General features: G+C 34.4%; 1 protein-coding gene across 1 annotated transcript in view; it reads left to right on the forward strand.

The window, feature by feature from the left end:
- SYT10 (synaptotagmin 10) overlaps positions 1-15822 on the forward strand; it is a 75835-nt gene that overhangs the window by 23216 nt on the left and 36797 nt on the right. Inside the window, exon 3 of the mRNA XM_030830394.2 lies at positions 12325-12892. Within this exon, the coding sequence (XP_030686254.1) occupies positions 12325-12892 (568 nt within the window). The remainder of the gene's footprint in view (positions 1-12324; positions 12893-15822) is intronic.

Consider the following 15822-nt stretch of genomic DNA (forward strand, 5'->3'; position numbering starts at 1 on the left):
CTCTCACGTTGCAGAGCACAGGCTCCGGACGCCCAGGCTCAGTGGCCATGGCTCACGGGCCCAGCTGCTCCGCGGCATGTGGGATCCTCCCAGACCGGGGGCACGAACCCGTGTCCCCTACATCAGCAGGCGGACTCTCAACCACTGCGCCACCAGGGAAGCCCGAGATTATTATTTATTGACTTTTTCCTTTGAAATATCATTGTTTGATCATTGCTATTTGCAGTCTTTCAATTTAGTTTAAAACAACAAATAAATATCAAAAAAACAGCCATTTGCAATGCGTTTCATGAAATCATCCACAAGTTCACAGTCAAAACTGAGTAACAGAGACTAATGTTTCATCTACAGTTGTTTAGCATCTACCCCATAAACTGCTGGAAAATTTCATTGCTTATTTGAACTCACATAGACCAAACTCTTATACTGGTGAAAGTATGGTAAGTTCCACAAGAGCTTTGGTGAATATCGAGCATAGCAAGGCGTGTACATGAAAGGAAGGAAGAGGGAGACCTCCTTAAGGAGATACATTTTAAGGAAGTGCATTTTAACTCATCCTGGAAAAATCAGCAGAAGTTTGCTTGGAGGAAAATAATTTGCTGTGGTGTGTATTGAATTGTGTTAACTGTAAAGGGAAAAAGATTCTTGTGAAAAAACATTTTTTCTACTAAGTATGGTCTTCAATCTTTAACATGAAAAACATGTTAGTAGCAGTGTTCCTCTGATTCCCAGAAGTAGCAACTAAATTTACACTAGGACAGGGTAAAAATCAATAGCAATGGGGGTGAGTGCTGTTTTCTGCTAACTGATTGACTTCCTAATCTTACCTTCCTACTTCTCTAAATCAAAGATGCATCCAAGCTTTCTGACATGACATACTTTTTGTGGGTTTGGAAATCTATCAAGTTGAAAAACTTCATGGGTCATGCTTGCTACTAGGATTGAAAGAATATTCAATATATCTTTTATAAAATAAAAAAGGATTGTATCTATAAATAACTTGTCTTCTTTCTGAAATAAATTCCAGAGGGATGAGTAAGAATAATTGTTACTTCGGGGATGAGAAACTTTGGGGTAAGGAGGATGGACGGAGGTCTTATACTTTTCTGAGCTATTTAAATTTTATAACCAAGGTATGCCTCATATTTAGTTATTATGTTGACAAGTTTTCCTGAGCAGTGCATTTGGGTTCATTTTTATAATCCAGTATACATTCATTTAAATTTATTTATGGATATTTAACTATAAAATAGTTATCCCATGTGTCACTTCTTCATATTTATAGGAAAAACTGCTTCAAAATTATCTCATGTGGTTGGTTACTTCATTGTTGTTACTATCAGAACTGAAAACTGTGGCCAACTATGGTATTTAATAAAGCCTTAACATACCCAGAAATTTCAGGGTAAAAATGTTCAATTAACCTACAAAACATTTTTTTAAAATATTGATAATGGCTATGACAATATATCAACTTAGTATTCAGAATTATTCAACTCTTTTAGTTGATAAATGCACCCTACATAAGGACACTCAATTAATGAAGACAAATTGAGGTAAACTATGAAAATAGCTTGCCTTTCTTTGTGCAGATTTTTTTTTGGAAACCTCAGAAAAATGAAGTACTATCTCCAAAATATTATTTGCTGAATGTAAACATACAGCTTATCTGATTATCCCTAGCTAGGGGAGAATGAAAGAATACATACTGAGAACACATGTGTGAAGACTTGGTTTTGGTTGCAGAATTGGTTTCTAGAAATGAAATGCAATAGGGAATGACAACAGGTCATTTTAGCCCTGGATTTCTCAGTTATTACATGAAATTGAAGAAATCAGAAAAAAAAAACTTTTCTCTCAATCTTAAAAATTGGATTGTACATGTACATCTCATATTTTCTTAAGAGAAAAAGTGGAATACAAATTCATAGTTCTGCTAGAACTTTGATATAATTTCATTGACCTCTTTGAATTTCCTTGTTTATGAGTGGCTGAAGAAGGAAGAAAAAAAAGTATTGTTTTTGAGTGCCTGCAATTTAGTCACTGTGCCAGGCATCCTTCCTGATAATCCTCTGCCAGCCTGTATGAAGTAAGTATTATTAATTATCCCCATTACTTGTGAGTTAACTGAAGCCCAGAGAGAGTTTAAAAATTGCCTAAAGCCATGCAGCTTGTGAAAGTTAGAATTCAGATTTATCCAGATTGATGGAACATGTTTTAAGAGTTAAAGCCAAGGGAATATGGATTTTTGCAACCAAAGATTGTTAAAGTCTGCTGCGGACAGGTAGTTTGGAGGTTGGAGAATGAGGGCCACTTCCTGCTCATTCTGCTCAGTTAGAAATGTGGAATTATATGTGGTTATCACGAATAACAAGGGTCATGAGTTTAATCTATTTGGCCTTGGGATGAATTCCTTGTAGAAAACTTGATTATTCCTAGTTCTCAAAACCCCTCATCTATATAATTACTTCATCATACTAAAAATTACCTTTATATAGAGAGGAAGGGGAAATTGCTGAGTTTACTATGCAGACAGAGAGATCCAGGGCACATCATTATAAATCAGATTATTCTGCTCAAATGCTAACTTTTCACTGAGGTCTAGCAAATCAGAACCGCCCCCTGCCCACCACCCCACCACTCACACACGCACACACAGTAAATTTAACTTTAATGCTTGGTTTCCTCACCTTATTAATATATCCTAGCTCTAGTCTGGTGTTGGGACTCCATTTTATTTGGCTCAGACAATAGATGACATATCCTCTCAAGTTTTATTTGTCACTATTCTTAAGCAGCATCTTGATTAGTTAACAGCATTGCTGGAAACTGCCACATTTCCCAAGTTCTCATCCTCCTTTTCAAATACCCGGACATTCGGCCCCATCAGCCTGCTGGCAGCCAAACAACCCAACAGACGTCTGTGTTTTTCTTATTATTAACATTATTATCACATCTGTCTTGATTGACTATTGATTCATCCAATAGCCTTACTCAGTAGATACAGTCAACAGATATAACTTTTAGGTATAGTCAGTGTATTCTACATACTCTGTCCACTCTGCAAACTCTAGTGAACTGGAAAAAAATCCACAACATAATGCAGAGAGATAAGATACCAACTTCAATATAAGGAACTACAAGTGCAAACTATGTGGTGGAGAATGTGGAATTAAGATAATTAGAAAAATCATTTTTAGCTGAGGCATGGAGAAGTCCCATTAAACTGAGACCAAAGGAAACTAGGAATTCACATAAAGACAATTGGAAAAGGGTATGCATTCCAGATGGAAATATTTTATGTGAAAAGACACAGAACAGCAAATCTTATCATGAAAACAGCAGGTACGTTGCCTTGATCAGAAAATAGATGTCAGTGGAGGAATAATGGAAGATAAAGTCAGCTGGAATTAAAGTCTGAGGAGGCCTTGGAATCATGGCCAAAATTGTTCAAGGTCTGTCCTGTCAAAAATATTTGCAGCAGAAGAGTCCCTTGGATAAAGAGCTGTGTTTTAGGAAAATTAATTTGACAACAGTTTGTAGGACAGACCATAGAAAAAGGCATCTATTTTGAAAGTAATATAGTAGTTCAGGCATGATAAAAATCTTATAACATTTTGAGTCCATACTGCCCCACACATATAGCTCTACACTTCCTTCTTAGGCAGAAAACCTGCCAATTTTATTTCTGTACTGATCTTGATACCTAGACAAAGCACTGTAGGAACTCAGGGTATATTTGTTGAATTTTAAAAAATCAGTAAATGAATTTTATGACTTCATTTTATCTATCCAAATGGATCTTTCATGGTTGCCAGTTAGAAGGGTGCTTGGTCTTTTTATCATCCTCCTGTAGACCTCAACTCTCTGCCTGTGTGCTTTTGCTTATGCTGCTTCCCTTGTCTAGAATGATAAACTCTTTTTTATCCACTATAAGATCTTTAAGGAAAATGCATCTTTTTCTGTCCAATTATAAGCTATTGTCCTTTAAAGCCATAGCTACAGTCTAGCAATTATTTATTTTCTTAATGTTGAGCTCTAGCTGTGTGCCAGAACTGAGATGTTAATTTCTCAAAGAACAAGTCTGTATAACCCACTTTAATGTGCTCCTAATTTCTTCACTGGGTAGGTGCATAATAAGCATCAAGTGAGTGATTTGGATTGACTGATGATCTCTCCACTTTGCTTTGCTTCTTTAAAGACAGTATCAGATGGTGAGATAAACAGTGCTAATATTAGAAGAAGGTTAATGATGGTATACTCCCAAGGATGAGTATGAGGACCTATTTTCTGTGCATTCATTAATAGTGTGAAATGAGGTGAATTGTAAGTGGCAAAATATTTGTTGAGGATGAGAAATCATGTAGGTTAGCCACTGTTAGAGAGGATTCTAAGTACCTACTGAAAATAATTTGGAAACCTAGTGACAGATCCATTTGAACATGAACAAAACATGACATGGAAAGAAATCATTGACTCATATGTGCTGATGGATTTACAATTAGCTATGGTTGTTTAGAAAAGTAATTCTTAATATCATCACACATAAAGTCAGAAAGAGCACTCAATGTAGATTGTTAAAAGAGAAATGAAGAATTACATAAAAATATGTAATACTAGAGTGCATAGTTTTCTTTGAGATTTTTTAAAAAGTTAAGTCCTTCTCAAAAGATAGCAAAAATTGCAATTTTCATTCCAAGATACTGTAAGGAGTGGAAGACAAGATGTTACACAAAGGAAGAATTTAAATGGTATTTAACCAGCTAGGATATCAAGAAGCAGTGCTTGGCCAGAACAATAGAGAACCTGAGATCTAACTCCTTGAAATAAAAGTTCATAAAACATGCTGTGCCGGTGCTTGAGGTGGTTAAATAATCTCCGCTATGAAACATATGTATTTGGTATATAAACTAACTTCTGAAATGGGGTGGCTCTTTGATCCAAGGTCAGAGATAAAACCTTATAAAATGTATTCAAACTTGGAGAGTTTGTTTTCTGGCACTGATAAATATTATCTCCTCTTTACAAGCACTGATTATAAATTGATTAGGACCTTCTTCTTCATAGTACAAATAATTCTTGGGAAGTTGACTTTTATTAGTCACAAGAATCTTGTAGTAAATTATTTCATACAAACTCCAACAGACATTTCTTGAATCCCAGCATGTGTTTATTATGAAATTCATGAAAAGATTAATAATATTTAGTTATGCTATTATAAAGACTACTAGTAGAAGGGTTGGGGATTGGAAGGTACATCTGAAACAAGTGATTTCAATACACTCTTTACAGTATGCTCAAGGAGATGTGGAGGAACAGAAGGAGGGACCCAGGGTGGTAGGTCAACTCAGTTGGAGGACTACAACATTTTTCTTCAAATCCTAGCTGACCTCTCTAGGAGAGAGGCTCATGATAGCCAGCAACATACTTCCAAGTAAGGGAAGGCCTAAATGACAAATTGAGCATAGAAATTTAGAGCTAGAATACATAATTAAGGTCAAAAGACCTTATAGGGACCTAGCAATACCAAACAGAATATTCTTGGATTTATTATTCTGACAAGTAGTTATTCTGAGTTTTTTTAAATTTAGGCTTCATTTTATATTACTTCTTTTCTTTAATATAAAATATTATGTTCTCAGAACTTTATTTGTAGATCAAAAACTACCAACCTAATTACTTCATACTCTATTCCTTTAAATATATGCTGGATCAAAAGCAATTGCTTATCATCTCTTGTTATGATTTGTAAACCTTTTTTTTAACATGGTGAAAGGCCAAGGGACAAGTATTTACAGAATAAGAACATTCATTTCCTTAATTACGATTAAAAAACAAGTTTCCTGTCAATTCTTTGAATAGAATAAAGATAAGTTACTTAAATTAATTTTAAGCATTACATTGCATAATTGAGAAGAAAACCAGTTTTTTCTCGAAACAGCTTTTATTATGATTGGATTGTTAGTCATATGGCTAAATTCTTCAGGGAAAATTTTTGACTTATTTATTTAACAGTATTTATAGAACACTTGTTATGTGCCAGGCATTTTTCTAGACATTTGATACACATTAGGGAACAAAACTCAAAATTCCCTACCTGCATTCTTGTGGAGAGGAACCAAACAACATAACTAAGTCAGTTACATGATGTTTTAGAAGATAATAAGTTCTGTAGAAAATAATAGTGCAAAATAAAGGGGTTGGTAGGTCTGAATGAGGAGATGGAAGGGTGGTCCATGATGGTGTTTGTGGAGAACTTTCCTTGTGGAGAAGGGAACCACTGCAGACGTCCTGAAGGTGGAATCTGCCTTTTGTGTCCCAACCACAGCAAGGAAGCCAGTGTAGGTGTAGCAGAGAGAACCAGGTGGAGAATGCTAGGAGAAAAATCAGAGAGGTAGTAGGACCCAAACCACTTTTGGCTTTTACTCTGAGTAACATGCAAAGCCACCAGAAAGTTTTTAATCAGAGGAGTGTCATGATCTAACTTGTTTTGAAAGGATTACTCTGTTGTTTTGGGTATATACATTGAAGGAGGCAAAAGGATAGAAGCAGAAAGAACACTATGGAGGCTGTAATCCAGGCCAGAAGTGATGTTGGTTCAGAGCAAGGAGATGGTAGTTAATGATGGATATATATATCTATACCCTGACTGGATTCAGGATATACTTTGAAGATAGAACAAACAGACTATGACACATTAGCTTGGGCATATGAGTAAGAAAAGAGGAGTCAAGAATGACTGCATGTTTTGGCCTGAGCGTCTGGAAAGATAAAATTGATAAACATGAGGCTGTGAATGGAGTGAGTTTGGGAGCCAAAAACAGGAGATATGGGACTGTTGTGTTTAAGGATTTTGTTAGAAATCTTAGTGGAAAAATTGAGTAAGCAACCAGATAATAACTCTGGAATTCTGGAGAGAATCTGCGAAACATACGTAAACTTGGAGTCCACATAGAGATGGTGTTCAAAGCCAGGAGATGATATCATCAGAGAGGTGAGTGTAGATAAGAAAGAGAAAACCAGAGATGAATCCCAGAAGTACTCCAATATTAAGACATCAGGAACAGCATTGTAGACTGAGAAGTCGAGACTAGTGAAGAAGGAAAACCAGGAGGGTATAACCTGAAAGCCAAGTGAAGAGAGTATGTAAACAATCAGGAGTGATTAACTGTCAGGTGACTATTGTAAGGTCAAGTGGGGTGAGGACCATGGATTGACCGCTGAGTTTAGCAATGTCGGGGAGACATTATTGACATTTTCAAGAGCTATTATGTCAGAATTGGTATGTGAAAAACTAGTTAGAGTGAGTTTATATAGAACGGGAGAAGATAAATTGGACAGTGGATGTACTATCCTCAACTCTTTCAAGGAGTTTTGCTGCAAATGTGCTAGAGAAACAGCAGTACAGAGAGAGGAAGTAGAATGAATGGAAGGTTCCTATAAGATAGCAGAAATAACAGTATCCTCTTGTGCTGATGGTAATAATCCAGCAAAGAGGCAGACTTAATAATGCAGGAAGCAAAGAGGAGCAGTCTTGAAGGTGACATGAGAGAAAATGGGATTTAATATACAAGTGGAGGGATTGGCTTTAGATAATAGCATGGGTAATTAATCATATCAGAAAGGTAAAATATATGGATACAGATGCTGATAACAGGGTTGTTGAGGTGGAAGATTTCTGCTCTTTGCTTCAACCTCATTAGTGAAATAGGAAGTAAGGTCATTAATTGAGATTGGGAATGAGGAAGGTGTTAGAGGTTTGAAGAAAGGTGAGAAGGTGTGAAATAGTCTTGTGAATCTAGCAGTTTGAGAGGGAGAATGGTTTGCTGTTCAGTGTTAGGGTTTAATGAGGAATGTGGTCATGAATTTAAAATGGAACATTGAGAGTTCTTTTATGTTCTTCTCTAGTTGTATTCACTTGCACAGGTACAGGTATAGAAATGATGGAAAGTTGAATTCAACCAGGACTGTGGTTTTGCCCTGCAACTAAGAAGGTAGAGAGCAACAAGAGAATTGGGAATGTATGTGTGAGAGTGGCTCTATTGATTAACAACGGAAATGAAACTGGATAACGAGGGAAAAGTGACATCAAGGAACTAGGGATTATGAAATAGTGATAGAATCAGTGTATTGGAGGTTCTTGTGAGTTGGAAAAGTTATTTGAATTGGAGTATAAGAGGGTGTGAGCTGGAAAGAGGTGTTGCTCAGAGAGAAGCATGTGTGAAATTGGGGTTGTGGAGAGTTTGCAGGTAATAATAATGACGAAATCTGGCTATGCACATGGTAGTAACTGAGGTAAATAGAGAACATTATTAGAGGAGAGAAATTAAAAGAACCTAGAGGCCAAGTAGTTGGAAGAAACTTGTTCACTGCTAGGAATCGAAGCAAAAACATTGTCAAAGAGAGTTAGTGAACCAAGTGATTAAAATCACTTTAAAGGGAGTGATTTGAGTATTAGTAAATGACTAACAATAAGTGGTAATGGGGATATGATCTGTTGACTTGAGTTTTAGAGCCTGGAGTGGTGTATTAGGGAGAATGATGTGAATGTGGTAATGAAGGACAAGAGGAATGGACAACTTCACTTCTAGGACCAATGGAACAAGGATTATTGCAAAAATATCAACCACCACATGAGAGGGGCACAGAGCAAACTGTCCTTGGGGAAGAATCAGGCTTCTACTAAGCAATAATGTGAGAAGAACATTTAAAGAAGAGATTAAAGATATAGAGGATTGTGCTGACATCAGACAATGAATTAATTTCAAAAATTCCTTGTGGTGTATTATACAACTTAGTCTGCCTTCATATATGTAGTGCCCTGCATGGTATATGCTCAGATATTTTTGTGCTGAATGAGTCACTCTTGTCATTGTTTCAAATTGAATGGAAAAAATAGGAAACAAATAAAGATGAAAACTTTGTTTACCAGAAAATTAATGTAGTCTTATTATTTGAGCCTCCTTAGCTATAAAACAGGGTTACAACTTTTAATATATGGTGATAGTTTCCTATATAAATATTATTAATATTAAAACAAAGAGAGATGAACTCCTTGTAAATATATTGAATAAACAAATAAAACACACCTCTTATTTCTCAAGCAGTACCTAAGATAAATTTAATAGTTAGTAAAGACACTGCAAGTAAGAGTAGGAGGATATAGGTTTCCCACTTAAGGAAGAAAGAACTGCTGCAGCTGAGAAGTGAGAGTCAGAGGGAATCTGTTGTCCAGGGTGGTAGACCAGGACATGCTCACACAAGAATGACTTTGTGCCAACTCTGTATCCCCAAACAGGAAACCTAGATTTGAGATTGTCAGAACCAGAGAGTTCATTATGGCATTTGCCCTTCAGCTCCATGTGTCCTAAACTCTAATGATAATTATTAGCAGTATGAAAAATGGTAGGTTTCAAAGTTATCTGTAATATCTCATTTGACCTTCACAACTATGAAAGGATGGTTTTATGGATGAGGAAAGTACACATCAAAAAAGTGAAGTGACTTGCCCAAAGTTGCTGTTACTCCATAGGGAGGCTGGGACCAAACTATAGTCTGATTTCAGTCCAGCATTTTTTTAATCTCATCTCAGTGTAATGCTCTTCAAGCGCTTTCTCCTGGGTAGTGTGGAAAACTTGGCACGGTTTCCAGTGAGATTCCAGGACTCTACTCACACATTAACCAAAGCAGCTCTGTCCATACATGTTGAACTTCTGGTCTCTGATTTTGTTTGAAAGAAAGGATCTGTTGGTGAAAAAAATATTTGAAAATTACCATATTAATACATTTTATTCCTATGGCATCAGATAATATTGACTATATCTAGTAGTTACTCTCAGATGTTTCAGGTAGGGTGGGAAAAGTTTCTCCTTCTCCATCTGGAAAAGTACTTATGTGGTGCCTTCCTAGGTTTGAAGGGTAAGAGTGCGGTCAGTAACAGTCAAATGGCCTGTACTTTAATTGGTTGGTATTTGTGTGAGACTAAATAGACACTTACCACTGTCATTCCAAAAGAGAAAAAAAATTCAAGAAGATAAAGAGGATCTGTGTTGTCATGGCAATAGTTTAACATTGTAATAATTAAAGCTTCTCTTAACTGACTAGCTAAACTGTGACTTAAAACATGAACTATTTACTCTATAATTAGGGCACTGGCTTACTAGAACAAAAATGTTACTGCTTTTTGATTCTTGTTAGAAGGGGCTTTACAGCTGCCCATTTAGATTCAGTGGCATAAGAAATAAATTATTGAATTTTTAGGGAGAGGATAGAAGCTTAAATTATATTATGTTGAAAAGCATTAGGGAGGTGAAATTATAGATCAATTTATTTTAAAAAAGGAATTAATTTCTTGGGGGCTTTTTGCTCACAAAAATAAAAAAAAAATTTAAAATTGTTGCATAAGTGAAAGTGATTTTGGCAGAAATATTAGATTGTTTAGTAAAATATTCTAAATCTCTTAAGAATATTGAATGTATTAACTGGATTATACTAGACCTCTTTAATAATTCACAGCGACACATACTACCTGTATTCCTTTCTAAATTCTTATTATTTCTTAAATGCTCCCTGATGGTTCCCTGACCCTAATTTAAGCCTCTGATCTTGTATATCTGGAATAGATTCAGGATCAAAATACATTTCATAGCATGTTCAATGCATTAAAATGGGATCAATCTGAGGATCAATCTGGGGAAACAGATCACTTCAAGCTTTAAGTAACTTAGTAAAGACTTTTACGTATATACTCACTTAGATACTGAAACTAAAATATTGGGTCTTAAATTCAGTATAGTTTTAATTAGGAGCTTATTCCCTCATCTGAGATAAAGTTATCCTAGTTTGTTTCTTTATATAGAAATAATTTTTCAATTATGATCAAGTGGAAAAAGGTATAACAACAAGCATAAAGGATTTTGAAGTAAGTGCTGGAGAGACATTGAATTTAAGAGAGAGATGAAAGAAGGAAAGCCAAGCTGAAGGCTACTGTAGAAAGCAAAGTATGAGATGATGAGGATATGGACCAAATAGCAATGGAAATAGAGTAGAATGGACAATTATATGAGATGTCTCAAAGCAAAAAATCAACAGGACTTAGAAAATTAAGCAAATCCCATGAAATAAAGGAAAAGTGATTCAAACAAGCATAATGCAGGATTCCAAGCATAAGTGACTGACAAAAATGTTAGAGCTATTGTCAGAGATTGTGGAAGAGTGAACTGGTTTGAAAGCAAAATAGAGAAAATAATTAGTTTGCTTGAGTTTGGGGCAAAATTAGGACATTTGTTTAGAAATCCCCCTTCAAGACAAAGAGATATGGAACTAGGATTTTGTCTATCTGAGATATATCTAGGGAATCACCAGATTAAAGGTAGTAATTATAGCCCCAAAACTGATTATTAGTCTGATGGAGTGATTGAGAAGAGAAAAGAACAAAAGACCTGGAACCAGACCTTGAGGAAACACATAAGTTGACATAGCTCACGCTAGAAATCATGGAGAAACTATGAGAAGCAGATCTTAATGCAAGTCACATTTATGAGCCATTAGTAAGCTGATATACCTAATGTTCTGGAAATGTTGGAGAGATAAATAGTAACAGTGAGTATAGGACATTCAGTTTGAATTTTAAGAACTATTATTTAGCCCCAAACTCTAAAATTCTACAGTCTTTTAATCCTTAAGAGTTTCTGAAGCCCACTCCATGTTGAAAAAAGGAAAATGTACTCATTTTTTTCTGTCATAACTATATATTCTTTTGAAAAATACACATTCATCTAGTTATCTTAAGTATTAGAAATAACACAGCATAAGAATATGTGGACTTATGTTTTTTAATATTGTCATCACTAGAATGGGAAATTCATAAGACCAAAATATCCAGATGAAAAGAAATCAGCCATCTGAATGATTTGTTTACATAATGTTTACATCTAGATACACCCAGGTAACATTTTGTAGAATATTGAACTTTTTTGGTAATCATCTTTCTTTACAATTGTGTTTAAAAGTTTTGTGCTTATTATGGTACATAAAAATACCAAAAGCTCATAAAAATGTACATATGTGTGTTTTAGGTGTTTCTATAATTTTAGGAGAGTTTTTCTTTGAATATTGCATTCCTGGTTTTTCAAAAGTAACTCGTGTGTGTGTTTGTGTGTGTGTGTGTGTGTGTGTGTGTGTGTGTGTATCCATCTGTTTATTGCTGTAGATATAATGCTCCCATTATCCTGGGTGTGGGGTAGAGTTTATATGCCACTGTATATAACATTATCATCAAAATGATCTACTTAAACGATTTTGTGTGTATGTGTGTGTGTACAGACACAATTCCTTCAGAAGACACCTACCAAGGCAAATGCAGGTTTCCAGTGTTGATTTTGGCATGGGCACAGAACCCATTTTACAAAGAGGAGAAACAACAACCAGCATTGGGAGAATAAAACCAGAGCTCTACAAACAGAAATCAGTTGACTCTGAGGGCAACAAGAAAGAAGATGTCAAAACCTGTGGGAAGCTTAACTTCACCCTCCAGTATGATTATGAAAATGAACTTCTAGTTGTTAAAATTATCAAAGCCTTAGATCTCCCTGCTAAAGACTTCACAGGAACTTCTGACCCTTACGTGAAGATGTATCTTCTTCCAGATAGGAAAAAGAAATTTCAGACCCGTGTGCACAGAAAAACTTTAAATCCTGTGTTTGATGAAACTTTTCAGTTTCCTGTAGCATATGATCAACTAAGCAATCGAAAACTACATTTCGGTGTGTATGATTTTGACAGATTTTCTAGACATGACATGATTGGGGAAGTGATTTTTGATAATTTGTTTGAAGCCTCTGATCTCTCCAGGGAAGCCACAGTATGGAAAGATATTCATTGTGCTACCACAGTAAGTTATAATTCCACCAATGTATTCCTTTTTATTTGACCTGCAGTGATATATAAAACTAATTTTTACCCACATTAGTTCTACAAATTAGGGAATTTATGTCCTAAATACCTGCAAACAGAGTATGTGATTATATACATACATAATAATTCAGACACTTAACACTATGTAGGTAACATTAGTGATTGTATAAATAAAATAATCTTTTCCTTCAACATCTAACCTTTGTTTCTACACTTCCTGTTTGGGGAAATTCATTACTTCACTGTATTGGACATTTCTGGTAATTTGCCAAAAATAGGCTTTTTCTCTTGTAAAATATTTATCTGTAACCTATTATCAGCACTCAATTTCCTCATAGTTATTATTGACTTTCATTATTTAAGATGATTTTGTTCCTCAGATTAAACCTAAAACGTACTTTGATGCCACTGGAAACTCCTTGATTTGGTCTAAAACAGCCCATTCCTTCAGGAGATTTTGTGGAATTGATAAGATTATAGCATTTGAAACGCTGAATGATCAAGAAGTAATTGTTTACATTAGAACTTTTCCTTTACATTACAAAATGCTTTTTCTGATTATAAAATAATTTAATATTGAAAATTTTAGAAACAGGGTAAAAAACATAAAATTAAATAATCCATAATGCCATGAATTATATGTAAAAACTTGGCATATTTCTTTCTACTTTTTTTTCTATGAATGTTTTAAAATAATTAAGATCAAACCAAGTTTAAATTTTTTCACACTCACTTTTTTTGTGCTATATATGTTTTAGTACATGATGTTTAAATATATGATCCATTTTCCTAACCATTCTTTTTTTGTTGGACATTTGAATTAGGCATAAATTTTGTTAGACTAAAAATTTGTTGCATTCTCTATACATAAATCTCTTTTTTATTCAAGATTATTTGTCCAGAATAGAATTAGAGAAACACAATTAGGGAACTGGTCTCTTTGGAGGTTAGATTGCTAAATTTTTTTCATTTATTAGTTTTTAAATGAAGGCATTTAATTTTTTACTACCAGGTTGTCTTAACATCTTTTGTCTAAGTTTTACCACAAATTATAAACTAGAAATGTTGAAGTTTTGGACAGTGACAGGGATTATTTAAAAAATAAGAAAACTTTTTAAAATGCAAAATAGCTCCTTTTGTATTTTCCCTTTATTAATGTTTTACTAAGTACAACCAGTATTTAGGGTTATTAAATTTTCATTATTGGGTTTTTATTTCATGGTCTCCACTATGATAATCTATTAGGGAACAAACTGGATTATATTTCAAAGGCACATTGGGGCTCTTTTGATTTCATTTTTTTTTCACTTTATTACTTATATTCCTACAGGGATAAAAGTGTTGAAGAGTGAATTTTACTGTTTTAAATATATGACACCTTCTGTAGAATTCTACAAATGCAGATAATTATTAATTATTAGGTTATTTCTCTTGATTTGCCAATCTTATATTAGTCCTTCTTTTATTCATTCAACAATTATTTGCTGATTGCCTACTCTGTGTTTGATGTACTGTAAGTACTAGGGATGCAACAAACGTTACCATAAAAAACTGTTTTGTTCATATATTTGGGTACAGGTAAGTAACCCCTAAATGAAGTCTAAAAATTTACATAATTTTATAGGTGATTGACAGTGGATTTTTTTTTACATTCATAAGTTTTTGTATTCCATACTGGTCCTTAAAAAACAGTAAGAATCCCTTGTGGAAGCTTCAATTTTTGACTGCTAATAGAACATAAACTGGGTTTTTTGGTAAATATTAATGAATTCTTCAATTTTATTTTCAACTCTCCCATGTGCTTGAAGTATTAAATTTTTATTTCTGCTGTAAAAATTACCACAAATGTAGTGTCTTAAAATAACACAAGTTTATCACCTCATATTTCTGTAGGTTAGAAGTCCAACATAGGTCTTATTGGACTAAAATCAAGGTATTGGCAGGGCTCTGTTCCTTTCTGGAGCCTCTAAGGTGGTCCATTTCCTTGCCTTTTCCAGATTCTAGCAGTCACGGGCATTCCTTGGTTTAGATTTAGCCCATGTGAGCAATCTAGGATAAGCTTCCCATCTCAGGGTTTATAATCTTAATTACATCTGCAAAGTCCTTTTTGCCATGTAGGTAGCATACTCAGGTCAGGATATTAGGAAGCAGCCATCTTTAGGGATGCCTTTATTCTGCCTACCACAGCATAGACATTTTCATTTCAGTATTCTGGATATGAAAGGAAGTAGGCAGATAATAAAATGTATTATTAAATTATTCTAGTCAAACGACGTTTCTCTTTAACTGGAACACTGAGCCACACACTGTTCTAGATACTGTTTATGACTTTTTTGTTGCGAAGATAGTGATGAAACCTAAATTTCTTGACTACGGGACCAAAGTTCACAATATACACTAGCATCATCTTTATGGTTAAAGTAGTATTTAATTAAAACTTCTCTTAAGCTTTTGAAAAATTATTAAACAATTTTATATTCAGATTAATAAAAATGAAAAAAATAATGTGAGTTGAAATTTGCTTAAGAAACTGTCTTTTTCTACTCACACGTCTTTAATTTTAAGTAATTTCACACAGAAATTATAGAATGTTCTAGAAAGAAGGAGAAAGGAAAGAAAGTAATGTAGTCATATGCTCTCACTAAATACTTGTTGAATAAATAACTTAGCATATTTGCATATAAGGCCAAGTGAAAGAATGTATGTTAGTAAAAATCTCCCAGAAGAAAAAAAGAACAGTGCAATGATGTACCTTTTGATATGCTTGGTTATATTTGTTGACATTAACTGCTTTCTGTAGGCAAAAATTATTCAGTGTGTAGCACAATTTCAGATGTAAAATAAACCAGAAATATTTTAAATTTATTGTTAAAAAATCCTAAATGGTTGAAACAAGAGGCACGTATC

Source organism: Globicephala melas, chromosome 10, assembly GCF_963455315.2.
Source record: "Globicephala melas chromosome 10, mGloMel1.2, whole genome shotgun sequence".
In the NCBI taxonomy this organism is placed as follows: domain Eukaryota; kingdom Metazoa; phylum Chordata; class Mammalia; order Artiodactyla; family Delphinidae; genus Globicephala; species Globicephala melas.